The 27,354-nt window shown below is 49.8% G+C and overlaps 1 protein-coding gene across 3 annotated transcripts in view; it reads left to right on the top strand.

The window, feature by feature from the left end:
• The window catches only part of DENND2A (DENN domain containing 2A), a 100,562-nt gene extending 94,764 nt beyond the window's left edge, over window positions 1-5,798 (top strand). For all 3 annotated transcript variants that reach the window (XM_048212943.2, XM_048212944.2, XM_048212942.2), the window contains exons 17-20: window positions 2,148-2,265; window positions 2,616-2,861; window positions 4,496-4,582; window positions 5,462-5,798. In XM_048212943.2, coding sequence (XP_048068900.1) covers window positions 2,148-2,265; window positions 2,616-2,861; window positions 4,496-4,582; window positions 5,462-5,493 — 483 coding nt within the window. In that variant the 3' untranslated portion in view covers window positions 5,494-5,798. The remainder of the gene's footprint in view (window positions 1-2,147; window positions 2,266-2,615; window positions 2,862-4,495; window positions 4,583-5,461) is intronic.
• The last annotated feature ends 21,556 nt before the right edge of the window (window positions 5,799-27,354 follow it).

Raw genomic sequence — 27,354 nt, 5'->3', positions numbered from 1 at the left:
ATTTGTCTTTCTCTGACTCATTTCACTAAGCATAATGCCCTCAAGGTCCATCCATGTTTTCACAAAAGGCAGGATTCCCTTCTTTTTTTTAACTAATATTCCATTATATGTGTATATACATTCCATTGTGTGTATGTATACACACACACACACACACGCACACACACAATCTTATTTTCTTTATTCATTCACCCGTAAATGAACACTTAGGTTGTTTACGTGTCTTGGCCTTTGTGAATAGTGCTGTGATGAGCATGGTGGTGCAGGTATCTCTTCAAGATAGTGATTTCAGGGCCGCCTGGGTGGCTCAGTTGGCTGAGTGTCCAAATCTTGATTTCGGCTCAGGTCCTGATCTCAGGGTTGTGAGATCAAGCCCTGAGTCGGGCTCCGAGCTGGGCATGGAGCCTGCTTAAGATTATCTCCCTCTCCCTCTGCCCCTCCCCACTGCTCATGCATGTGCTCTTTCTCTAAAAAAAAAAAAAAAAAAAAAAAAAAAGACGTTGACTTCATTTCCTTCAGATATATACTCAGAAGTGGGATTACTGAATCATATGGTAGTTCTATTTTTAATTTTTTGAGAAACCTCCATACTGTTTTCCATAGCGGCTGCACTAACCCACGTTCCCACCAGCAGTGCACACGTGTACATCTATTGCTGACATTTCTTTCACTGTGCAGAAGCTTTCTAGTGTGATGTAGTCCTTGTTTAGTGTTGCTCTTGTTGCTTGTAGCTTTTGGTGTCATATCCAAAAAGCATTGCCAAGACCAATGTCAGGGAGCTCTTTCCCTGTTTATTTCTAGTAGTTTTAGTTTCAGGCCTTAATCTTTAAATGTTTAATCCATTTCATGCTGATTCTTGTAAGTGGTGTAAGATAAGGGTCCAATTTCATGCCTTTGCATGAATTTCCTGGCACCATTTATTGAAAAGGCCATCATTTCCCCCATCGAATTCTTAGCTCCCTTGTCAAATATTAGTTGACCACATATGCACGGGTTGGTTTCTGGGTTCTTGATTCTGTTCCATTGGTCTGTGGGTCTGTTTTCATGCCACTACCAGACTGTTTTGATTACTATAGCTTTGTTAATAAAGTTTGAAATCAGGAATTGTGATGCCTCCAGCTTTGTTGTTCTTTCTCAGGATCACTTTGGCTACTCAGTGTCTTTTGTGGTTCCATGTCAATTTTAGGATTGTTTTTTCTATTTCTATAAAAAATGCCATTGCAGTCTTGGTAGGGATTGTACTGAATCTATAGGTGGTTTTGGGTAATATGGACATTTTAACAATATTGATTTTTCCAGTCATCTTTCCATTTATATCTTTTTCACATTCCTTCATTGATGTCTTCTAAAGATTTTTTTTTTTTATTCGACAGAGATAGAGACAGCCAGCGAGAGAGGGAACACAAGCAGGGGGAGTGGGAGAGGAAGAAGCAGGCTCCTAGCGGAGGAGCCTGATGTGGGGCTCGATCCCATAACGCCGGGATCATGCCCTGAGCCGAAGGCAGACGCTTAACCGCTGTGCCACCCAGGCGCCCCTCATTGATGTCTTCTATATCCCATTTAATCTTCACAATGTAGTAGATATTGATCCCCATTTTACAAGTGGGGAAATTGAGGCTCATATCACTTGTAAAAAGTAGAATCAAGAGGGGCGCCTTGCTGTTCAGTTGGAAGAGCATGTGACTCTTCATCTCAGGGTTGGGAGTTTGAGCCCCATGTGGGGTGTAGAGATTACTTAAATAAATAAAACTTTAAAAAAAAAAAAGTGGACTCAAGATTCAAACCTCAGATCTCTATCTCTAAATCATGTTTCTTGGGGTGCCTGGGTGGCTCAATCAGTTGAATGTCTACCTCCAGCTCAGGGCATGATCCCAGGGTTCTGGGATCGAGCCCAGTGTTGGGCTCCCTGCTCAATGGGAGCCTGCTTCTCCCTTTCCCTCTGCCACTCTCCCTGGTTGTGCTTGCTCTCTCTGTCAAATAAATAAAATCTTTAAAAAAATGAAAAAATAAATCACGTTTCTTCCACTAACCCGAAAACTGTGCCGGGATTGCCCTGCATTGTATCCAGTGTGACCTGTGGGCCAGGATGTCGCTCTCATCCCCAGAGGCACTGGGGCACTAGCCCACCTGCTTTCTCTGCTTTACAGATGGATGACGAGGATTCCATCCTGCCCAGGAAGCTTCAGGTGGCCCTGGAACACATTCTGGAGCAGAGGAATGACCTGGCTAGTGACCAGGATGAAGGGCCCCCGGACTGCAAGCATGGTAAGAGCTCACCTGCTTCCGTCTCCCTCTTCCATCATTAGAGTCGGGCAGCCGGTGGGCAGGTGACCAACCCTTCCACATGACATTGAGTTAAGCAGGAAAACTGGCCAGAGGGGCGTGCCAGGAGAAAAACTGGGTGTGTAACCCCTTTATCTGGATCTCATGCTAACCATGAATCGTGAGAAAATTTTTTGGCCTAAAATACCCAATTAAAGGGGAGGAAGAAATGACTTCACCCTGGGTAAACTTTGTCACGGAGAATGATGATTCGCACTAGTCCTTGGGGCTGTCTCAGGCTCTACCTCAGCCCTCCGCCCTCACCAGTGCTGACCCTTCCCCACTTTGCTCAGGCCCTGAGTCCAGCCCCTTGAATGAGGTGGTGTCTGAAGCCTTTGTCCGCTTCTTCGTGGAGATCGTGGGCCACTACTCCTTGTTCCTGACGGCAGGCGAACGCGAGGAGAGGACCCTGCAGCGAGAGGCCTTCCGCAAAGCCGTCTCCTCCAAGAGCCTCCGCCGCTTCCTGGAGGTTTTCATGGAGACCCAGACTTTTCGGGGCTTCATCCAGGAGCGGGAGCTGCGCCGGCAGGATGCCAAAGGTTAGGGGACACCTTCTGTGTTGGGGGCCAAGGCAGCTAGAGACGCCCAAGCCCCCAGAGGCAGAGGAGCAGGGAAGAAGGTCATGGGGCTGGGGCTCAGGTGGGAGCAGCAGCGAGGCCTCCTGTGGAGAACGTTCCGTCTTGCTGCCTCGGAGCTGGTCCCACTGCCCCAGTGTCTGCCTGTCTTCTCTGGCTGTCTCTTTCCCTCCTCACATCCTCTCCCAGAACCACATTCCAGGTTCTGGAGTGAGGTTCTCCTTGTGTTCCATCTTTCCAACTTGATGGAACTCTCGAGAACATGCTTTCCTGTCTCTCATCGGTCCCTCTTCTCCTTTTCCTCAGGCCTTTCCTCCCTTCTGCCCTTCTTTCCTCCCAGTCTCCTCGGGGTGTGGCACTAGCGGGCAGGAGCCAGCTGGGGCGGGACAGGGGGAAAGAGTCTGGCTGTGTCCCCCACTTTGTGTGAGCGCCTCCTCACATTCAGCCTGACCAGCCACCCTGGAGGTAGGAGAGCAGAGACTCCCCAGCTTGGGGAGTTTGTGGGTCATCTCACCATGGAGCCTGCCTGTTCCCCTCGTGTGCTCTCTCTCCTCCCTTTTTTGTCCCCTCTGGCTGGGTTCCATCACACTTCCAGGGCTGGGGGAGGGGGAGCATGTGAGGGAGGATCAAATCACTCCCCTCTCTTTCTTGCATCATCTTAACTCCTTTTGGGAATCGGAAGGCTAGAAATATGTTAGTAAAGACTGTCACTGATGGGAATTAGACCTGGTGGGGGGAGAGATGCTTACCACGGAGGAGAAGCCGGTGCGGTGAACAGGCAGGACAGCCTCTGGCCCAGGCCCATGTCCTCTGGTGCTGTGATGGCCAAGCCTGGGTATAGGAACCAAAGCCCCACATTCCTGGAGCTTTTTGCAAAGTAAAGACAGAGACTGGCCCCACTTCAGGTATTCTGACAAGTGGTATCTGAAGAGACAAAAGGAAATTGATTAGAGTCTGAGTCACACTCCTAACGACAGGATTCCTTGAAATAGAAGCTCTGCTTACCAGAATATCTGCTTACAGATCAGTATTTGATAGAAAAGTCGAGACACAAAAGCTTAGAAGTAGCATGGAAGGCATCCTGTGTCCAGGGAAGATCAGTGAGAAAGGAAGACAATGCCTGAGGCGCACGCCCTGAGGCTAGAGGTGAAGGCAGCTGTGAGGTGCCCTGTCTGGCCTCCCTGAGCCGACAGCTGGCCGATGGATTCCCGGGAAGCTAAACCACATGGCCAGCGCCCCTCTTAGGGGAGACTAGGAAGAAAAGGGAGACTACAGGAGTCCTGAAAACCAGGGCTGTCTGGTTCACCTTTGAAACCGCGTGCCTGGCACAGTATAGACACTTGGAAGGTGTTTGTTGAATAAAAATAGGATTTCATGTGCGAGCGAGCTTTACAGCCTTCCAAAGACAGTTATTGCACAAGGCCGGGCAATTATAAGGGCAATAAAAACCCTTATAAACCTTATGATTCAAAGCATGTTTATAGGAGCAGCTTGTCTCAGAAGCTAGGTTTCTTTTTTATGGCCGTAAGGAAATGGATATGTTTAGGAGAGAGGGAGAGAGAAGGAACTAAAATGGCTGGGATTTCTCTTGCCAACAGGTCTGTTTGAGGTCCGAGCCCAAGAGTACCTGGAAACACTCCCCAGTGGAGAACACAGTGGTGTCAATAAGTTCCTGAAGGGACTCGGTAAGGCCCGGCAGTCTCAGTCCCCATCACCAGCCTCTGGTCCACTGAGTCTCGGCTGGTTCCTTCGATGGTGGCAGGCGCCGAATAACGCCAAACTCACTAGACTAAGGCCTCGTAAGCTCCTGTTCTGACATGGCCGCAGAGGATAGACAAGGGAACCAAAGGACCCCTCCCTGCCTCACCGGCCCCTGGCTGGTCTGCTCTATTTCTTCACGGTTCTCTCCCACACTCTTCAGTCTTTTGGGGAACGGAGCTTAGGAAGCATGAGGGGAACCGAAGAAGGGTGTCTGGCAGTGAGGACCTGGACCAGCCTTCCAATTAGTGGAAATGTAAGAATTATAAGGACGTTGGGGCTCCTGGCTGGCTCGGTCTGTGGAACACGCAACTCTTGATCTCAGGGATTGTGAGTTCAAGCCCCACGTTAGATGTAGAGATTACTTAAAAAATAAGAATTAAAAAACAAAAAACACAAGAATTATAAGGACTTTGGTTTGATCGAGGGGGATGAGGCACACAGGAGGAGCTGCAAGTGGGCCATACTGGTGCCTTCCACAGGACGGATGGTCTCCTGGGATGGCCCTCCTGCCCGCCCGTGCTGCTCTGGGGCTTTTCTCCTCATGTGGCTCCTCAAGGACACATTACGTTCCGTGCTTCCCGTGTCACCATTTCAGGAGCAAACGCTCCTCGGCAGCTCAGACACTCTTCCTTTCAAAACTCCCCCCGTCTGAGGAAGATCCCTTTGCACCGGGGAGGTCGTGTGAGGAGAGGCCCCAGTGGTGGCGTGGGAGGCCACAGTCATCCCCACCACGTCCGGGAAGAAAAGGGCAGGATTTCACTTTTGTCTGCCCGGTGACATGTTCTCATTTTCTTTTTTTTTAGGCAATAAAATGAAGTTTCTCCACAAGAAATAACCTTCAGTTCAGCCTCCAGGGAAATCTTCTCCTAGGTGCAACCACATTTTTAAAAAACAGTCCTGGTGGCCTTTCTGAAACGCTGGGTCCTGGTTGTCGCAGGTGCGGAATAAAGGCCAGGATGGTTTCCGGCTGCCACAGGGCCTCCCCAGGACCCAGGGCCCAGCAGGTGCTGCTTCTTTGGAACAGCCCTGGAAAGGGGACCTGAGACGAGGCACAGCAGCAACATTCAAATGGACCGTTTGGGTTGTTGGGTTTGGGATTTTTTTATATTTTTACTCTTAGGTATTAAAAGAAAGAAAAGTGTTTGGGTTTTCTTTTTATTATGCCAGGGCTAAGAAAACTCTCTCCTGCCCTCTGCCATAGTGCCCTGGTTCATCCTGCCTGGCAGCGGGCTCTGAAGGAAAGAGGAGGGCAGGAGCTGTGACCAGGGACGGGGAAATAAGACACCGCTCTGGCCAGAGCTGGGGACAGACGCAGGTGTTAGGGGAGGAGGGCTGTGGTGGTCCTACAGCACCCGTGTTCACAGGTGTCTGGTGAGTCCGTTTGGGGAAAGGATTGGCCTGTGTGTGGAATGGGGCTGTATTGGGCCTGAAGGAAGAACAGAACACCCAAGGCATTTGGCTTCCTGGGCTGAGCTGCACTTCCAGGCCGGCCAGTGACGCCACCTGGTGGCCGAGGCCACTTGTCGTATTACCCACTCCTCTCCACCCGAATGGACCTGACACTTCCGGATGGCCTTTTTCTTCTCTTCGAAGCCATAGAACCATCCACTGCCCAAACAGTCCATGACTTTTAGAGGGACACACAAAAAGAGATCTCCTCATAAGATCTGTTAATAAAATATTCTTGGGGTCCTTAAAACACATAAGCCACAGCTTTGACCCTATTCCCATTTATATTGTAGGGAATGTTTCCCATCTCATTGTAGGGACCCAGATCAGCATAAATGGAAGGGCTTGTGGTGTTGACGTTTACAAGAGAGGTCATCAGAACTTCGGGGCCTGCTTCATCAGACTCATGCACCAGCTAGGCAGCTTGCCTTCTCGGGACCGGAAGCAGAGAGGTGGGGGAAAAGGCTGCACCCCAAGTCCTGTCCTGCAAGGGTCACAGCGAGGATGCAGGACTAGAAGGCGGGCAGCACAGGCAAGTTCTCAAGCAGGCCTCAGGGCCACCAGTGTGGCCGACCCACTGCTTGCACATCCCACCAGCGGACCCCCTCTGGATGGCACCAGCAGTCCCAACAAAAACACAGAAGGGATGCGCTCTGACCTTGGCAGCGGCCCAAGGACTTGTGCCACTTGGCAGAGGTTCTCACCTTTAGAGAGTTGGGAGCAAGGGGGTCTTCTAAGGAAAAAAAAAAAAGAACAAGAAGAAAGTGAAGAAATGATTGATCTCTCATTCTACATTAGAGGCTCTTAACTGGAGTCGTGGATGACCCCCTCCCACCTGGAAGTTATAGCCAAGATTTGGTGTGCCTGTTTGTTCTTTAGGAGAGGGTCCACAGTTTATATCAGAGTCTCAGAGGGGTCCAAGGGCCCCCAAAATGGTTGGAACCAGGCTGTGCATCACAATTAGCCTCAGTAGGTATGTGTGATTGGGGTTGCGGGGGGAGATGGAAGGGGAATCTCTGAGTGTTGGGAGCTCAGGAATTTGTACCTAACCAGTTCCTCAGATTAGTTAATTTTATAAATAACAGTATTCTGCCCAGAGATGATCACTTTTAATATTTTGGAATATACCTTCTTTTCTAACTTATTTCATATTGTTTACTTAACACCTCCAAGTGAATAAATACACTTCTTTGTCAACATTTCTAATGACTGTGTAACACTCTGTTTTACAGATGTATTAGGAGTTAGTTTACCAGTCCTCTAATGCATGCAGGCTATTTCCAGTTTTTAATATCATAAAGAGCATTGAGAAAAGCACCTCTGTATAAGTATCTTAGTACATTGCTTATTTTCATTTTCATTTTAGCTTGAAGTACAATATACATACAGGAAAGTTCTCAGATCATGAGTATATAGCATAACAGACTTTTGCAAATGACCACATCTGTGTAAGCGGCACTCAGGTCAAGAAGAGACCATCGTCAGACCTTGGAGAGCCCTCCTACCCACCTTCCCAGCATTCCTCCCATCTGGCCCTGCTTACCTTTAAACTAAGTCAACTGAAAAGTTGTCAACAATTTGCAAAGTGGTAAATCAGACTGGGGAGGGTCAGAGGCAAGAGAAATAAGCAGAGTTATAATCTGTACTCATAGTTTAGGGCAAATTCTGGATACATAACACAGTTTGGGTTCAGAAACGAAGTGTGGCTATAAGGCCTGGGTGGGCTAGACCAGATCCCTGCCACCCAGCCTCTGTGTCTTGCCACACAGGGAGCATCTGTCCAAGAACCCAGTCCTCTAATGCTAATAAAAAGCATACACTTCCCATGAGGAATGTGTGTGTGTTTAGAAGCAAGCACTCCATATTGGGTTTCAATTTGTGGTGAATCACATGACCTGTTTCCCCCAGGCAGTGCTGGAGACCCCTGCTGCTGCCTCGATCCTGGGCACTTTCCTTTGTAGCCCCCCCATCCATCTCTTTTTCCCCACTTTTCTTATATTGCAGTGAAATTCACAGAACATACAATCAGTCGTCTTAAAGTGAACAATTCAGTGGCATTTAGTACACTCGCAATATTAGCGACAACCAAAAAACATTTTCATCACCCCAAAAGAAAACCCTGTACACATTAAGCAGTTACTCCTAGCCCCTGCTACCCCCAGCCCCTGGCAACCACCACTCTTCTTGCCATCTCTATGGGTTTATCTACTCGGGGTATTTTCTACAAATGGGATCACAGTAGGTCACCTTTTGTGTCTGGTTGCTTTCCCTGAGTATAATGTTTTCAACATGCATCCACGCTGTAGCCCCTAACAGTACTTCATTCCTGTTTATGGCTGAGTGATCTGCAGGGTACGGTTAGACCACATGTTGTTTATTCATTCTTCCATCAATGGACACTCGGTTTATTTCCACCTTTTGACCATCGAGAACAGTACTGCTGCAAACTTCCACACGTGCATGTATTTAAGTACCTGTTTTCAGTGTCTTTGAGTAGATGCACCTAGGAGTGGAATTGCTGGGTCATATAGAAACATCAACATTTCAGTTTGGGGGGGGTCCATCCAACTGTTTTCCACAGTGGTTGCACCATTTTTCATTCCCACCCACAACGTATGAGGGCACCCCACCTTTCAATGCTCCCTTCCTTTCTTCAGACAAGTTCCAGCTTTCTCAGCTATATCCATCACCTTCCAGCCTCTCAGAGAGGACCCCATGCTTCTCAGGGGTGATTGGCAACTCCTATATCAGTTTGATGGGATACTAGTCTGAAATGCAGATTCCTGGGATCCACCTTAACCTACCTGGGGCTTAAAGCCCTAGAACACTTCACTGGCCAGGAGTTCCCCAAATGTCTTCAGACATTTACGGGACTCTATCTTAGGTGACTCACTTCCTCAGGTGACTGATCTACTTACTCCCTTGTAAGCAAATTCTCCTTTATGTTTCACTGACAGTAATCTTAGGGCCAAGTTTTGGAAATAACACTTTTTTTTTTAAGATTTTATTTATTTATTTGACAGACAGCCAGCGAGAGAGGGAACATAAGCACGGGAAGTGGGAGAGGAAGAAGCAGGCTCCCAGTGGGCAGGGGGCCCCATGTGGGGCTCGATCCCAGGATTCTGAGCCACCCAGGCGCCCCTGGAAATAAGACTTCTGCAGGTATGTCCTGAGTTCAGCATTATCCAAGAGCTCCTAAAATGCTCTGCAGAATAAAAACAGTAATTAAATGGGTATGAGCTTGTACACTCATCTGAAATGTCAAACCTGGTGAATTCGTTTTTTTAAAAAGGTACTCAGGGGCGCCTGGGTGGCACAGCGGTTAAGCGTCTGCCTTCGGCTCAGGGCGTGATCCCGGCGTTATGGGATCGAGCCCCACAGCAGGCTCCTCCGCCATGAGTCTGCTTCTTCCTCTCCCACTCCCCCTGCTTGTGTTCCCTCTCTCACTGGCTGTCTTTATCTCTGTCAAATAAATAAATAAAATCTTTAAAAAAAAAAAAAAAGGTGCCATTACTCGTTACCTTGCACAGGCTTGAAAGCAAACCCAAGGCAGTACATACTAGGCCCCAAAAAACGCTGAGGAGAGATTGCTGTGGGGATGAGCTCAGAGGAGGGTGAGGTGGGTGAGAGCTGGGGTGGGGGTGGGGGCTCAGACTTCACCAGGGGTCCATGTGAGCCTAGTTCAGAGCCAGACTTGGGTAGTACAGGAGGGGCTGAAAGAGGCCGAGGAGGAAGGGGAGAGTCTGGCCCGAGCAAAGGTTAGTCAGAAAAGTGGAAGGCAGGTGAGAGGGGTCATTGGACTGCTGGCACCTGTGAAGGCCAATAAAATTCACTCCCTGGCTTGGCCAGTGACCACACCTCGCCCTCACCCAGATCTTGGGTGGGGCGCAGCTGCCAGCCTCTGACTCCTTTTTGGTTACAGTTAACAGAGGCCTGGTGCCAGCTTCCCCGGCAATGGGCCAAAAAGCTAAGCAGTCTCACCTTTGGTCATCCCAGGGCTCCTTAGCTGCCGCTCTCGCGCTCCTCTGCCGGCAACCATCACCCGCCCCACCCCAACCATCTTCCTAAGAGCGCCCAGTCCAGTCCTGAACCCAACCCTCACCTCGGGTTGTTGCTTCTACAACAGAGTTAACGCCCTTCCCCGCATGAGCGGAATGTGGACTGAGTGAACTCGCCCATCCCTCTCTCAGGCAGGTGTGAAAGGGCTGGTCCCCTCGGGCAGCTCTGGGGGGCCTGGGGGGCAGACAAGTGCCTGAGCAGACCGGAGCCCCCGTACCTGGCGGTTAGCCTGGGCCTCGGGGCCCAGTTGCTCTTCGGCCCCCACTGCCTTAGTTTATCCAGCCTGGGGAAAGCCCTGAGCAGGCACCCAAGCGGGGGTCAGCCACTAGGGCGACTCAGGGTGAGGTGGGTCAGGGCCCTTCCCAGCAGCGTGGGGTCCACTGGCCCCGTGGCCTTGCTTCCGGCCAGCCCGGGGGCCCCTCCCTCCAGCCTCGTCAAGCCCCTGCTGAGTGAGGAGATGGTGCTCTGCAGGCGGAGTGAAGCTGCCAGAGATGGGGCATCTGCCCTCTGGGGGAGTGAGTGGGGTTCAGGCCATGCTACACTAAGTGGGGCCCTCACCACCCTGCTCTTCTGGCCGCGTCAAAATATTGCACTTCAAGAACAAAAACCAGGGGCACCTGGGTGGCTCTGTCGGTTAAGCGTCTGCCTCTGGCTCAGGTCACGATCCCAGGGTCCTGGGACTGAGTCCTGCACCACGTCAGGCTCCCTGCTCAGCGGGGAGCCTGCTTCTCCCTCTGCCCCTCCCCCTCCCCCTCGCCCTGCTCGAGTTCCCTCTCTTCTCTCTCACTTTCTCAGATAAATCTTTTAAAATAAGAGAAACAAAAACCAGGTGATGACTGTACAACATGAGTATGTGAATGCCGCTGAGCTGCATAGTTTAAAACCGGTTACAGTGGGGCGCCTGGGTGGCACAGCGGTTAGGCGTCTGCCTTCGGCTCAGGGCGTGATCCCGGCGTTATGGGATCGAGCCCCACATCAGGCTCCTCTGCTATGAGCCTGCTTCTTCCTCTCCCACTCCCCCTGCTTGTGTTCCCTCTCTCGCTGGCTGTCTATCTCTGTCAAATAAATAAAATCTTTAAAAAAAATAAAACCGGTTACAGTGATACATTTTATGTTGCGTCCGTGTTAAACCCCCTCCAAGACACACGCAAACCCACGGCAATCATGTTGCAGTGCGTTTCTACTCCAGCGCAATTACTTTAACTCTGGCCATATATCGTCCACGCATCTGTGACATACGTGCCAACTTCCTCTATGCAGTTGCCTCCAAATGAAGCAGGAGAGAGAGGTTCTCGTCTCAGCAGTCGAAGAATGAATCTCGCAACAGAGTGTGAGTAAAGCGATAGAAGTTTATTGAGTGAAGGTACAGAAAAAGCTCTCGAGAGTGAAGGGGGTCCCGACAGGGTCACCTACAAGGGCTTTTAGGGTTGGTCTTTTCTAGAAAGCTAAGCAGAGAACTTAAATCCTTTTAACATTTCTATTGATAACCCCACTGAGCTAGGACTAGTGATTAACACCTTCAATGGCTTACTTCCTTTTCAGGATCTGGTTAGTCTTTGTTGGTCACGGGTGATTATCATTAAAAAAGACACCCACCCCACACACCTAGAGAGATCGTGGGGGGTGGGGTGCAGTGCAGCTGTCCTGCAGGTTCTCTTTGACTTGCCATCCCCTCCCCGACCGGACCTGCCTACCGCCCACACAGGGTCCCTACCTCCCAAACCCTCTGCCATCTGAGGCAACACAGCGTGCCCCGGGCCCCCCCGCACCTCACACGCGCACGTGCACGCGCGCACACACGCACACACACTGGTGACCTTCAGGGGGACATCGAAACCTCTGCACTTTAAACAGCACGTGGAAAAGGAACCGAGTGTCCGCAAGCCCCTGCCCCTCCACCCGGGGTCGTCCACGCGGCCACCCACGGCAGGTAAAGAGAGGCGAGATCTCTGTGAAGATGAGAATATTCTGGGATTAGCTAGTGCTGATGGTCACGACCTTGAGACCACACGAGAAGCCACCGAGCTGTACACTTTGAAAGGGTGAACTTTAGGGTGTGCGAGTTCTATTTCAGGAAAACCCCGAGGGGAGACCAGCCGCTGGGGGGCCGGGGGAAGTGAAGCTGGGCGTCTGGGTTAAGCCCACCTCGTAGCTGCGCGGGGTGACGGGACCACACCAGCTGCAGAAGGAAGCAGCGGCACCCAGGCCAAGGCCGTGAAGCCCCGCCGTGGGGCTGGGGTACTGTCACAGCAGCCCCGGAGACTTAGAACCACCGCCGATGTGCACCACGCTTTTCCCACAGTTGTGGAGCACCGTGTTCCTGACAGTAGCCTGTGTCCACTGCTCCGGCCGGCAGCAGCCTCCCAAGCCCCCGTGAGATCACCGCATGTTCTGGACGCACAGGCATCTCCCTGATTAATCCTCCAACAGGGACACATCCAGGGGGGCATCAAACACTTCCCTGAATCTTGGCATCACTTCCAGCCCCTGAACCCCAGAACAGCTCAAACGTTCTGTCCTGGGCCATACCGTATCCTCCCTTCCTTCGCAGGCTCCCCACGTCCCCAGCCCCTCACCGCCCCCACACTGGGCGTGATTGCCAGTGTCACACCAGTGGACGGTGGACAATGCCCTCTACAGAGGAAGCCAGGATGGCAGGTCAGCCACAGTCTTCTGAAAGAAGCATGAGAAGGCCAGAGTGTTTCTGTCACACTTCTACCCGCACTAACTGCTCTGTGTCTGGGGAAGGACGTTTTGGGTGTTTGCACCATATTGAAAAGCCAAGACCAGGACCCAAGGTCGGAGAGAAGCTCCCTACTGCCCTTGAAGACCTGCAGGACCCAGGCTAGGGAGGACAAGGTACTTGAGGAAGCAACACGTACTTGGCCTTTCTTCCTTTTCTTTTCTTTTTTTTTTTTTTAAAGGCTGAAAGAACAGTGATTTGCTCTGAAGCTGCTTCAGAGTGTCCCTGAATGAATGGGGTGCTTGGGGAGCTCAGTCGGTTGAGCATCGACTCTTGGTTTCAGCTCCCATCATGATCTCAGGGGTGTGGAATCGAGTCCTGCACTGGGGCTGCTTGTCTCTCTCCGTCTGCCCTCCCCCCCCCCCCCCCGGCTCACATGCATGCACTCTCTCTGAGATAAATTAATAAAATCTTAAAAAAAAAAAAATGCCCCTGAATCACGGTGTTATCTGGTGCTGGTGGTTGTCCATATGGAGCAAGAAGAAAACTGCCCCCCCTACCGTGCATGCAAATTAACTCCAGGTACCCACCAAAGTGTGCCGATGATGAGTCAGGGATTCTGGAGACTGCGGGTTTGAATCCAGGCTTCCCCTCCCTAGCCGTGGGGCTCCGAGTGACTTACTGAACGTCTCTCTGAGTTTCCTCATCTAGAAGATGGAAATAATAAACGGGGCTTTTATGACGTTTAAATCAGTTAATATTTTTAAGGTTTAGAACTTGATAAGTACCATTTAACCCCTTGTTAAAACAAACCAAAGCGTAAAAAGCTAGATCTAACATTTCAGAAGCCAATACAGGAGAAAGTCTGTCTGACCTCAAGGTGGGTGAGTTCTGTGACAAGACATAAAAACGGGCAAACTATAGAGCAGAACCCTGGGCACCAGGGAGGCTCAGTTGGTTAAGCCTCTGCCTCCGGTTCAAGTCATGGTCTCGGGGTCTTGGAATCGAGCCTCGCATCAGGCTCCCTCTGCCGCTCCCCCTGCTTGTGTTCTCTCTCGTCAAATAAATAAAATCTTTAAAAATTTTATTTATAAATATGTATTTTTATTTATATCTATAAATAAAAATAAAGCAGAACACTGATAAATCTTAATATAGTAAAAATAAGGACTTCATAGGAGGAGAAGAGCCCAGAGGGGTCTTGGTGCACGACTCTGACGGAGCACTGACGTGACGAAATCACCACCAGCGTGCGGAAGGACACACAGCGCAGCATTCGCTCTCTATACACATCCAGCAAAACAACACGAAAGAAAATGAATCTGTGGTAATAAAACTCAGGAGGAGGGCCTCCAGCGGACTCAGCTGGCAGAGCATACGGCTCTTGATCTCGGACTCTTGATCTTCGGGTCATGAGTTCAAGCCCCACGTTGAGCCTAGAGCTTAGCTTAAAAATAAAGACTTTTTTTTAAATAAACTCTTTTTTTTTTTTAAAGATTTTATTTATTTATTCGACAGAGATAGAGACAGCCAGCGAGAGAGGGAACACAAGCAGGGGGAGTGGGAGAGGAAGAAGCAGGCTCATAGCAGAGGAGCCTGATGTGGGGCTCGATCCCATAACGCCGGGATCACGCCCTGAGGCGAAGGCAGACGCTTAACCGCTGTGCCACCCAGGCGCCCAAAAATAAAGACTTTTTAAATCTGTTGATTCTCGATTGCCTTCAGCTCAAAATGTCTTTAGACCAAAATGGCGTATTTTAGGCTGGCTTACACCAATCCCCTTCAGTTTAGACTGGGAGCGTCGGTTCTACACACTCTTTTGTTCGCTCACACACAAGTACCAAAAAGAGAAGAGAGAACTCCATCCTCCTCCCTGTGTGCTGTGTGCCAAGCACCGCAAATCGGTATCTCTCTGGCAAACTGAGAATGTCCTGGCCTCACTGGGGGGAGGGACCAGCCACTGCTCCAGATTCCCACTTGTTTCCCTTGGGGCAGGGGGCGGGGGTCTCCAGCATCAAAGGGGGAGTGAAGTATGGCGGTGAATGGGGCCTGCAGCCTCGTTGCCCAGCTCCGCCTCCGAGTTACTGTGGAACTTGGGACACATGTCCTCACCTCCTGACCTTCTGTTTCCCCACCTGAAACAGAGGAGAAGAGGTCCCTCCTGACCCCAGACTTGCCTGACTCTTGGAGCACCTGCAGCCACACCCGGGAAGGGTGGCCTGGGAGCCTGCTCAGGGCGGGATCCCAGAGCCTTAAGCTGATGGGGCTGCTGGGCAGATGGGAGAGGCAAGGAGGAGCTGGTGCCCTTGGCAGGACAGGTGGTGGGTGAAGAGGGAGGAGACAAAGAGGGAGCCATAGCCCTGTGTCCCCCAGGCAGCTAACAGCTGGGCTGATCTTAAAGTCAGGAAGTGCCTCCACTAGTCTGGACAGCTATTTATAGCGTGTGCAGCTCCTTATTTGGTAGCCAATGCTCCGTTCTCTCTCCCGGGACGTCTGCCTTCCGAGGAGCACACGGGCCCTCGCGCAGCTCTGGTTGGCGTGGGGCTTTACAGAAAACAGGCACACGGCCACGTGTGCCCTGTGTATTCCAAATGCTCCGAAATCCATTCACATTAAAAACATTTGGGGGGGGGGCTGGCTGCCTCAGTCGGTGGAGCATAGGACTATTTTTCTTTTCTTTTCTTTTTCTTTTTTTTTTTTAATGAGGCACCTGGGTGGCTCAGTCTGTTAAGCATCTGCCTTTGGCTCAGGTCATGATCTCAAGGTCTTGAGATTGAGCCCCGCATTGGGCTCCCCGCTCAGCAGGAAACCTGCTTCTCCCTCTCCCACTCCCCCTGCTTTTGTTCCCTCTCTCACCGCCTCTCTCTCTGTCAAATAAATAAAATCTTAAAAAAAAAAAAATGAAGAAGAAGAAGAAGAAGGAAGATAGGGAGGAAAGGAGGGAGACAGAGAGAGAAAGCAGGCCACCAAGGATGAGGGTGAGGGCACCAGAGGTCAAGGTGGTCCCTGCGGATTTTAAAGACACCCAGTGTTAGGATCCGGCTTGGGGTAGAGAGACTGCAGGTCAGGGCAGATGCCCAAGTGTCCGGTGAAGGGTGAGAACCTGTTTACTTGACTCAGTTAACAGGGCTGATTTGTTTTTCAGAACAACCTGTGTGTAGAAACTTGCCTGCCCTTGGAAACATCCCAGTTAGAAGCGCTGGTAACAATGGCAAAGCTGGCAGCTCTCGGACCCGGAGCTACGTTTCTTCCGCTGCTAGAATGTGGTCCGACCAACACTGCCAGGTGCCTGCCCAAAACCTTGCGGGGCTCCCCATTACTGGCAAGACGAAATCCAAGTCCTCCCTGCCCCCTCCCTCCATGCGCCCCGGGTTGCAGGTTGCCCCTTCCTGCCTGCGATTTCATGCTCCAACAGTGAGCCCTGAGGGGCTCCCTGCCTCCGTCCTGCACATCCTGTCCCTCACCTTCATCCCCCAGCTTCTGTCATCTGCAGCAAGGCCACGTGCGTGAGCTCAGCTCACTTAAAATTCAACTCCTGTTGCAGCTTCCCTGCTACCCTCACTCCCAGTCAGGTCCGACCTAGAGGCTGCGTCTCTGAGCTCCGACAGCACCTTACTGCCTTCGCACATCCCCCAATAAAAGGCTCTGCTTTGGGGTCCTCTTCACCTCTTCGGTTCTAAGCTCCCCCAAGGTAAGTGCTATTTCTTTTCATCTTTGTATTCCCCATCTATTCACTCATTTACTCATTAGACATATATTTACTGAACTACAGTGATGTGCCAAATACTATTCTAGTTTGAATGAACGCATCTCTTGACATTGGGTGTTCTTGACATTCGTTCATTTTTCATTCATTTGACCCAGACTGAGTGCGATAGGCATTGAAGGTACAACAGTAAACAAAGATATGGTCCCTGATCTCAAGAGTTTCTGTGGGGGGGGGGGTAAGAAAGACATTCAAATAATCACACACAGGCAAACATAATGTTGCCATCATGAGAGGTGTTAAGAAGGTGGGGAACTGGAGTGTGAGAGTGGATCACAGGGGGTTGGACTTGGTTAAGAGTCTGGAGAACGCTTCCCCAAGAAAGTGGCACTTGTCTGAGATCTCAAAGTTGAGGAGAGCAGGAAACAGCATTCTAGAAAGAGGGAATAGCATGTGCAAAGCCTTGAATCATATATTGGTTAGAAATGCTTTTGGCTCCAAGAAACACAAAATCAGAAAGCGGGTGGTTTAAACCAATGGAGTTTCTTTTTTCACATAAGAAGAAGTATGGAGGCGATGTAGGAAAGACATTAGGGTTCAAAGCCGATGGCCAAGAAAGAATTCTTGAAACGTCTTTGGTGCAAAAAGGTGATTTTATTAAGGCAGGGGACAGGACCTGCGGGCAGAAAGAGCAGCACCGGGGTCATAAGAAGTGGCCCATTATATACTTTCAAGTTGGGAGGGGCTTAAGATAGTGTAGTCTCTAAGAAATTTTGGAAGCAAGGTTTCCAGGACCTTGAGTGGGCTAGCTGTTGTTGGGGAAGGGTCATTTATTACCATCCATAAAACCTTAGTCATGAGACCCTTCGGATGTATATGGGTGGGCCATATGCTTGGAGGATGACTGCCAACACATATCTTGGAGGGTTTAGGGATAAAGGAAACTTCCAAAGGAATTTTTATATGTTAAAGTAGACTTACAGGATCCTGGTTGGTGCGGGGGAGGGTCAGGTTAGGATTGCCTTTTGCCCTTAGCAAAGTATTCACATTGGGGCAGTTGAGTGAGTCCCTAGAGGAATATCACTCTGCCTGTTTCAAGGACTGGTCAATGGGCTGTAGGTAGTAAGGAAATTTTATAATTTTTCCTCTGTCTTTGTTTCCCACATCGGAGGTGGTGGCTGTGGCCACTGGTCTAGTTGCCGCACACTGTCATTACGGAGCCAGCCTCTTTCTGCTTCCCATCTTTCATGCGCTAGGGCTTGTTCCCAGGCTTGTCCTCTTATCAGCCCAGATCCAGAGATTGAGATGGTTTGCAAACGCAGGAAGCAGGAGGACCAAACGGGAGCCGGCCTCCTATCCAGGAAATCCAGGAGACTTTTCCCAGAAGCCTCCGGCAGTCAGCTCTCCCAGCTCGCTGGCCAGAGCTGACCAGGAAGCTGTCTTTTGCTACAAGGGATGCTGAGAAAGCCAGTATGTATTTGGCTCCCGTAGTGGGAACCAGCAAAGGAGAGGAGGTTGGAAGGAGCTTGCAACAGCCCCCTGGTAGGAGGGATTAAATCAAGTTCTAGAAACTGAGAAAAGGGAGCTTTGTAGAGACCAGCACCTGGAAAGGTGAGTAGACTTGTGTTGATTTGCTAAGGCTGCCATCACAGAGGACTCCAGACTAGGTAACGTCACAGAAATGGATTGTCTCCCAGCTCCAGAGGCAGAAGGCCAAGGGTTGGTTTCTTCAGGGGACTCTCTCCTTGGCTTTTGGACTGTCTTTTCTCTGTGTCTTCCAGATTCCGTCCTCTGTGCATGTCTGTGTCCTAAGCTCCTCTTCTCATAAGGAGAGCGGCCCCTGGATTAGGGGCCACCCCAACGACCTCATTTAACCTTAATCACCTCTTTAAAGGCTCTGTCTCCACATACAGTCACATTCTGTGAGGTAGTGAGGGTTAGGGCTGCAACATAGGAACAGGAGAGAGGGGTACAATTCAGTCTATAATAGGGCCAAATTTCGTAAGGCTCTATAGATCGTATTAATAATGAAAATTTTTATTCTAACAGTTACTAGAAACTATAAAAAGTTTTAAGCAAGAGAATGACACAAGCATCTTCAGATTTAGACGATCACTGCCTGCAATGCTGGGCATGGAATGGAAAGGACCAGAGTGGATGCCCACAGACAGACCACTTACAAGGCCCCTGAAATAGGCCAGCAAGTAGCATGAGTGCCTTGGCTTAGCGTATTGCTGGTGCTGGAGAGGGAAGTGGGCACAATGGAGCTGGATTTCAGCAGTAAAAAGACCAGGAGTTGGGCTCAGGGTTGCAGTGGGGAGAGAAAGAGAGAGAGGAAGGCATAAGCAGGCAGCCCATGGGACTTGCAGGTGATGCCTGTATGGGGAATGAGTGCTCTGGGAGCTGGGCCAGCGCTGTGAGAGGCAGCAGGGGGCTGCAGGCACCAGGCTGAGCTGGGGTAGGCGAGGTGAAGGGTCCCCTGCAGGCCAAGGGGGAGGGGGTCTGCTGCTGCTCTTTGCAGGGAGCTCTGGCAGCTCAGATCCCTGTCCTGTTAGGACATATAAATGCAAGCATTCTCTGCCCAGCTCTCTTATCCAGGAGCATTGGTTTCATCCATCAATTACATGTGCATTTTCAGTCTGGGGACAACAGGCCCAAGATGTTCTGAGATACACCTTGATAACGTGGGGACCCACTCAGAACCCCAGAGTTGATATAAAGATTATTTTAAACTGAAGACATTTGAGATTCAAAAGATGAAGAAAAAAGCCCTTTCAGTGCTTCTCTTACTGACTAAAAGCAACACCTTCTGGAAAATGAGGCTACCATAAATCCCTTTTTTGGCCCTTAAGAGGACAGAAAGACCATGCCTAACTGTATATACAAACATTATCACAAACTTTCTTATCTCTCATCTGTTCTAAAAACCCATTTGTCTTTCCTAAAGAAGCCTACTGGTTTTTCCCACAGTAGCCTTTTCTCCCCCCTCCCTTTTCCCTACTAAGTTAGATATATAAGCCTTTAACTTTAACCATTTAAGAGCCAGTTAATTTTTTTTAAAGTTTATTTGTTTTTAGTAATCTCTACACCCAAAGTGGGGCTCGAACTTACAACCCCAAGATCAAGAGTCACATGCTCTTTCTAGTGAGCCAGCCAGGCACCCCAGGAGCCAGCTACTTCTTTTGTTGGCTCCCCTTATGCTTATGAAATAAACTCTTCTCTCCTATTAATGGCTTTTGTCAATTTAATTCACAAGCCCCAGTTACTAAACTTAACAGGGTAGAGGGAAAGACTTTTCTTCCTCTCTAATAACTACCAAATCCAGAATGCATTGCTGTAATCCTTCAGATCAAAGCTCCCTGGTTAGTATGAAGCCAGGAGCAGAAGCAGACAGAAAGTTGAATAGATACTCTGCATCTGTGATTATCCAAGGGTGAAAAAGGAGTCTGTGTTGCCTTGTAGAGAGCAAGATGGAGTCACTCATGTCAAGCAGTGACTCATGCCAAGCAATGACATAATAAATCAGGAAGGCAGCCAAGGACGATGAGCTGAGAATAGATATCGTTAGAACCAGAACATACTGGTGGCATCCAGAACTGATAACCAGCAAAACCAAGAAGCCTGGAAGAGCTGAGAACTGATAACCACTACAACCAGGAGAGGTCCCCAAGGCTAAATGATGTGGTTTTAGAATCATTTAGGTGAGGTTCCGTGGGGTGAGGTGAGGTGAGGTCCTGAGCCAAAGACCAAGAAAGAATTCTTGAGTCGGCTCTGGTGCAAAATCGTGGTTTTATTGAAGCACCGGGACAGGACCCGTGGGCAAAAAGTGCTGCTGCCCCGGGGTTTGGGAGGGGTGGCTGATTACATACTTGGGAGTTGGGAGGGGGGTAAGGAAAAGGGAGGTTTCGAAAGGATTTTTTATGTTAAAGAAGATTCACAGGATACCGGAGGCCTTACCATTGTCAAGTTAAGGTTGTTTTTCCCTCTTTTAGGCGTCAACAATAAGATGGTTGGGAACTTCCTGGAGGAACATTTCGCTCTGCTGGCTTCAAGTTCCTCTCCATGGGCTGCAGGCTATAAGGACATTTAATCGTATCTACAGTCCCTTCTGGAAGCTAAGCCATTGATAGAAATGCTTTGTTCTTGTAAATTGCTAAGACTTTTGTAAACTGAGGGAGACTCCTGTTTTGCAGGATTGTGATCTCTAGAAGTTAACTATTTGTTTTTCCTTTAGGGCAACGAGGAGTGCCTGAGGAATGTCACATAGATCCCACGGGGAGGGGGGCAGGGGCCGGCTTGTGGGGTGTCAGCTTCTGCCTGTCCTCTGCTAGCCTTCTGCTCCCTCATCATAAAGACCGAACAAACGCCTTTAAAAAGGGAGGATTTCTGCAGCAAACTGTCAGACTCTGCAGATGCTGACCCTTCCACATCTGACCACAGTAAAAAGGCAGCGGCCACCAAAGGCTCTGTCCGATTGATCTCTAAACATAGCAGTGATCTTCCGCTGTTTGACCGTGATAAGCTCACCCGGGCCAGACGGAGTCCTCGTCCCAGCTGCCCACTCACGGACTGACTTCGAGTTCGGTTTGTTAGCTTCTTACCCCTCAGTGTATCTTGTTTGTTGCTGACTCTGTATGGTACTCATGTGTAGGAAGCCGGGTGGTGTAGGGAAATGCCATTGAGTTTGGAAATCCCAAACCTGCTTCACGATTACACTGACCTTGCTTTCTGATTGAATAAATCTGATTCGGTCGACGGACACCACTCACGTACCAGCCTTCGTAGCGTGCTCGCTACCCCCTCTCCACCCCCCGCCCCGGCTCCTCACCCGCCACTGCCCTTGCCTCCTCCCTTCCAGTGGCCACCCGCCAACGTGCCCACTTCCCCAGCACAGTCTCGCTGGCTTTGGTAACTTCTGCTTGGCGGGTAGAGTCACACCTGATACCCCAAGTGAAAGAGGACTTCAACCACGCCATTTTTTTTTTAAAGATACTATTTATTTATTTGAGAGATAGAGAGCATGAGGGGGAGGGGCAGAAGGAGAGGGAGAAACCGGCTCCCCGTTGGGCAGGGAGCCCGATGTGGGACTCGATCTCAGAACCCCGAGATCATGACCCGAGCCGCAGGCAAGCACTTCACTGAGACACCCAGGCGCCCCTCAACCACCTCCATCTTGACCTCAGTTTGTACTTTATAACAGATTAAGTTCTTCCTTGCAAGTTATCTTTTAACTCAGGCAAAAGACCCTGCGGGTAAAGCATCCCCTGCTGAGAACCGAAACTGCTTGCTCGAGTGATAAGAACTGCCCTGAGCCAGGAAGCCCCCACCCATGATTGACCCTAAGATGGGGATCAACCTGACCCATGCGGCCGACCTGCCGGTACCCACTCCTCATTGTCCCACATTTCCCTTCCATAAACCTGGAAGTAGTTTCAGTGCTTGCAGACAGCCTTTGAGACCCTGGTCTACTGTCTTCCAGGTGTGGGCCTCGCTGAAACGAAATCCTTTCTTGTTTCACCACCACCGTCTCTCTGCCTTTGGATTTTGGCCGAACCTGGTCTGTTTGCACTGCCCGCCCCCCCCCAGCCAGGTGCTCTAGCTCCTCTGTGCCCCAGAAGCACGCTGTGAGCTGAGGGGTTGGGAGGAATCTGCTCGCCAGGGCACCAGCCCCCACCATCTCCCCCCACTGCTCTCGAGCCAGCCCGCCTGCCTCTGACCACACTTGGCAGGGCTCCCTGGGCTCCAGCCGCACTGGCGTCAACCACGCCTGGATCACATCAATCAAGGCCCCAACACACAACTACACCTGCCGATCCCTCTGTCCTGTCCACCATTCCCTTAGATTCTTCCATGGCTTATTCTAACCCTTTAGGTCTCTGTGCGAATATGTTAGAAAAGCCCTCCCTGACGCACCTAGCTGACTGTGTGAGTGAATGCACTCGCTGATGCCGTCAGCCCGTAGCTGTGGCGCCTTCAGGCTGAAGCTGGACGAGGCTTTTTCCCAAAAAGACAAAACCTGGTATTTTTTTTAATAATAATTTTTTATTATGTTATGTTAGTCACCATACAAAACCTGGTATTTTAACCAAGTAAGACTGGGAAATTCTCAAACTCCTCAGCATCTACTTTTCGGTCGGGACCCCAGAATTCCCCGAAACAGATCACTCCCAAGGCAATCAGGCTGGCCTCTGGGTCTCAGGGCTTTCGGCGGAGTTTCATTTGCAACTTCTAACCACTTCCCCATCCCTCCCCACCCCCGCCAAAGCGAGAAAGGGAAGGTTAAAGCAGATAAGGTTTTTCTAACTCTAAAGTCTGTATTTTAAAAGGTTACTCTGAGCCCTTTTCTACAATCTAGTTTATCTTTTTCCTATTCACAGGTGACCCCAGGCAGGTTCTGTTCCTTTTTGAGATTATCAATTGTTTCCAGCTCCCACAAGTAGCAAGGGCAAGAATGGAAGTTGGAAACCTGTTAGCACATTTTGCCCCTCCCTAAGAGAATGCCCTCAAGCAACAAACACTAGCGGGCTGCGCACAAAGGCTTTTAGAAGCGAAAGAGCTCCAAGCCAGGCATTTAAAGAGAAGGCGACTAAGTTTTCCTTATTCTTTTCCTAAAATCTTAGTTCCCGTCGTGTCAAAGTGATGTGGGAAACAAAGGCAGAAGGAAGTGTAGATAAAATTAAATGTCCTTATAACTTGCTGCGTGTTGACAAGTACTTGAGGCAGGAGGATTATAACATTCCTCCAGGAAACTTCCAATTGTCTTAATGTTAATACTTTGCTAGAGGGAAAAACAGCCTTAGCTTGACAATAGGCAGGCCCCCAGGATCCTGGGAGTCTTCTTTAGCATTTGAAAGTCCTTCTGGAAATTTCCCTTTGTCTTTACCGCCACCCAACTCCATAGTATATAATCAGTTGCTCCTCGCACTCTCCGAGCCGCAGCCTATGTTGCTGGCGACTCTTGTTCCTGTGTTTTGAGAAGACCACCGTTTTGGCACCGAGCATCTCCGAGAATTTTCTTGGCCATCAGGCTCCAAACCCCACCACTTCAAACCACATCAAAAGCAAGAAGGAAAGCGTGGAGCTAAGGTAAGTCCCCACGGAGCTAAATTTGTGCAGTTCATAACCTGTATTCTTCATTGATTTATCTATCCGTTTGTTTACTTGGGCAAATATTTTGGTTCTCTAATCTGAGTCAGGCATTGACCTGAAATGTTGAGAAAGAGTTCCAAGCATTGTGTTCAGATGGCAGTAGGAAGGTCCCTCCCAAAATGTTTGACGTTAAAAATAAACTACATTCTAAAGTTAATGCAAACAGGTGTTCGTATGTATTGCTTGTGGGAACAGCCTGGGAGTGGGACGTTTTCATAAAGTCTGTGAACCTGGCAAATGCCCGTAGTCTTTGACCTATTAATGCCAGTTTATCCTACAGACGTGATCCCCCATGGGCACGATATCATGAAAGGTGATTAAGTGAAGCGCTGGTATGACAAAAGACTGAAAACAAACCAGTTCCTAATGGGGGACCAGTCCTATAAATGATGGGGTACATCTAGCCAGCAGAGAACAGAGAACTACGCAAGTATAAAAAAGCGAAGATTCCCTTTAGGTTCTGGTATGGAAAGAGCTTCAAATGTTTTGCTTCTTACATGGGGGTGGGGGCCAGGTGGATAGCCTGCCACTAGTCCTATTTTCAAGAGGAGGAAAAAGTACGTAGACATTTGTTGGAATGTGCACAAGGTATTTCCGGAAGGATATACAAATTAATGAAAAGCAGTAGGTGACTATGGAAGGATGAGCTGGGAGGCCAGGAGAAAGAGAGGGAGTTACAATTTTTGAATACATTCCTTGGTGAGTCAAACAACCAGCTTGAGTGGCCACACAAAAGTCTTCATTTTCAGCAAATAAGGAGAGCCTGGGGAATGGCTCCTGAGAGGGTGAATCGATCGCTTTTGCTTAGGGTTAGGATGAATAGTTAGGTAGGGGAAGCTGGCCATCGCAGGTAGAGGTGGGCAGTGAGGGCCACACATGCGCTTTAAGGGGACTTACCGGTGCATACCTCCACTGCAAGTGAGGCTAAGGCCCCCCTCTGGGCAGGGATTCAGTGTTACAAGGAGGTAAGGGTACGTCTGGGTCATTCCAGAGGTCACTCGATGGTTCATCTGCGCAGGCTCGAGGGTCTTCTAGCTCAGTCTGGGTGGTCTGGGCCAGAGGGAGATTTTGTCCGCAGTGCCCCTCACCTGGGGATGGTTTTGGGTTTCATTTGCCTGCATTAAGGGGAAAGCCGGGAAGGAGAGATGCGGGAAAATCTAAGACAAAGGTTAGGGAGTCCAAGCAGGTGGTCAGTAAAGGCCAGGTCTTGAGGCCTAGCTGGTGACATTTTCGCTCGATACTTGTTAAGGAAAATAACATTCCAACTGTTAAACAATTGCAGTGGTACTAGGGAGAGCATGGCAAGACCAGCTTCAATAGAAGTTGAGGGGAGCCGCCATCCCGGTGGGTATAGGGATGGCCACGGGGCGGGGGCCTCGCAGTGAGGGGAGAGATTGGATCCTTCAAACACGGCTTGGGCAATTGGGAATTTACAGCCAAGGAGCAGAATGGGGGTGGGTGGGGGATTCTGTGGATGGAAAATTAAGGAAAAAACGGGGTCAGTGGGGAGTTTCGGCTAAACCAACCTAACAGGACTCTGGCTAAAGGCAAGCCAGGGTGATCAGACCTCACCCTGTAGTCAGGGCGCGGGGGTCCCAGGCAGACGGTGGTGAGACAAAGGGATTTATTTCAGTGAGGCCAACACCAGGAAGACGGCAGACTAATATCTCAAAGTGCTGAAAATGCTTCCAGGTTTTTTGTTTAAGTAGGCTCTATGTCCAATGTGTGCTTAAACCCAACCCCGAGATTGAGTCTCACGCTTTACCCACTGAGCCAGCCGGGCGCCCCACTTCCAGGTTTATATAAAAGAATGCGGGACAAAGGTGGGTGGGTACTTGCCGGTGGGCAGTAAAGGTCAGGTTGATCATTATCTTGGGGTCAGTCATGTGGGGTCTCACTGGCTCAGGGCAGTTGTCCACACTCGGGAGGGAGCTTTCAGATCCCATCAGGGGATGCTTTACCCGCAGGGTTTTTGGCCTGTGTTAAGAGATAAGCTGGAAAGCAGAACCTCATCAGTGAGAAAGTAGATGGAGGTCAAAATGGAGGTGGTTGAAGTCCTCTTTCAACAGGAGGGAATGGTGTAAGGTGAGCCTGCTGAGATATGGAGGGTGGAGGGTTCTGGCTAACCCAATTTGCAGGATTCTTGGCTAACGTCAGACAATGCAGAGATGAATATGGAAGTCCAAAAATTGAGGCCTACTGCGGAGAAGTTAGGGGAGCTTGAGTAGGATTTGGTCAGAGATTCTGTCTTGCCTTTTCTGCTTTTACAAACATTGGAGTCAGGTGACTGCATCGTTACTACAAAAATACATGCAAACCACACATTAACAACAGTACTTGTACAAAAATAATTTATAAATTGTGGAGATGATTCAGGGGAACCACTGACCTCTGTGAGAACACAAACTTTTTAGAGGGACCAAGTCATTATTTAAATCCCCTTTGTAGGGCTGCCTGGGTGGTTCCATGGTTAAACGTCGGACTCTGAGTTTCACTCAGGGTCATGATCTCAGGGTCCAGAGATGGATTCCCCCGCAGTTGGCTCCCCGCTCAGTGGGGAAGTCTGCTAGAGATTCTCTCCCTCTGCCCCTCCCCTAACTCCTGCTGGCAACGTGCTCTGTCAAAAAATCTTCTAAAAAAAATTTAAATCCCTTTGTAAGAAAAATAGCACAAAAATAGCACAGAGTAGCACTGTGTTCACCGCCAGGCTAAAGTTTTCAAAATTGGCTCCAGAGTAAAAACTAAAGTTGTTCACAGTGGTATACTCCCAGGGTGGCATGGCAGGGTGCCAGGCCTACCTTACACTTTAATTCTGCAGCATTCCACACACACGGACAAGCGTGATTGTGTCTGGTCTGCAGGGTCCCCCTTCCAAAGGAAAAGCTCCCTTAAGGCAGGGCCTGACTTCAGCAGCTGCTGGGGAGGGAGCCCCAGACCAGAAGCTCTAAGCTCTGCTCTGTCACTGCCTGTCTCCACCTTACCTTGTCAGATTAAAAGGGGCAAAGTCATCTGATTGCCCTCCTGCGAAAGCCTGGTGGGAGGCTCAAAGTGTAGGGGAAGAAGCTGAGACCATGGTGTGGGGGGGGGACCAGCTTTTTTCTTTTCTTTTTGCTCCTTTTCCAGCTTTTTTTTTTAATATTTTGAGAGCACAAGCAGGGTGAGGGGCAGTGGGAGAAGAAGACTCCCCACTGAGCAGGGAGCCCGACTCATCCCAGGACTCCAGCATCATGACTGCCTCCCAGGTGCCCCAACTCCTTTTCCAGCCTCAGTTCTTGCTTTCGCCTGCACCCTCGCCCCACTCTGCACATGGCCTTGTAATGCAAATGGCATATGTCCCCCTTGAAAGAGACAAAAGTAATGATATTCTTGGAGGTTTCCGGAACATTAGATAAAATCTGAAGAGTGACGGGGCGGGGTACTCCTAAACATTCTCTTAAGACTGACTCCAAAACACCTTGCCGCCAGAGCCCTGGCTTCAGAGATTTCGTAAGTAAGGGACACCTGGACCCTGTTCTTGCTCTGACCAGTTCCCAGGTGCCAAGAGGACACGTCCATCAGACGAAAATTGCCAATAAGAATCCTAGACCCCAAGCAAAGACTTAATGTTATTTTTTCTCCCGGACACTCTGTCCCCGTGTGCGTGTCTCATC

This window comes from Ursus arctos, unplaced genomic scaffold, assembly GCF_023065955.2.
Source record: "Ursus arctos isolate Adak ecotype North America unplaced genomic scaffold, UrsArc2.0 scaffold_3, whole genome shotgun sequence".
NCBI lineage: Eukaryota > Metazoa > Chordata > Mammalia > Carnivora > Ursidae > Ursus > Ursus arctos.
The sequence above is the reverse complement of the archived record's forward strand: the minus strand, read 5'-3'. Positions and strand labels throughout refer to the sequence as shown.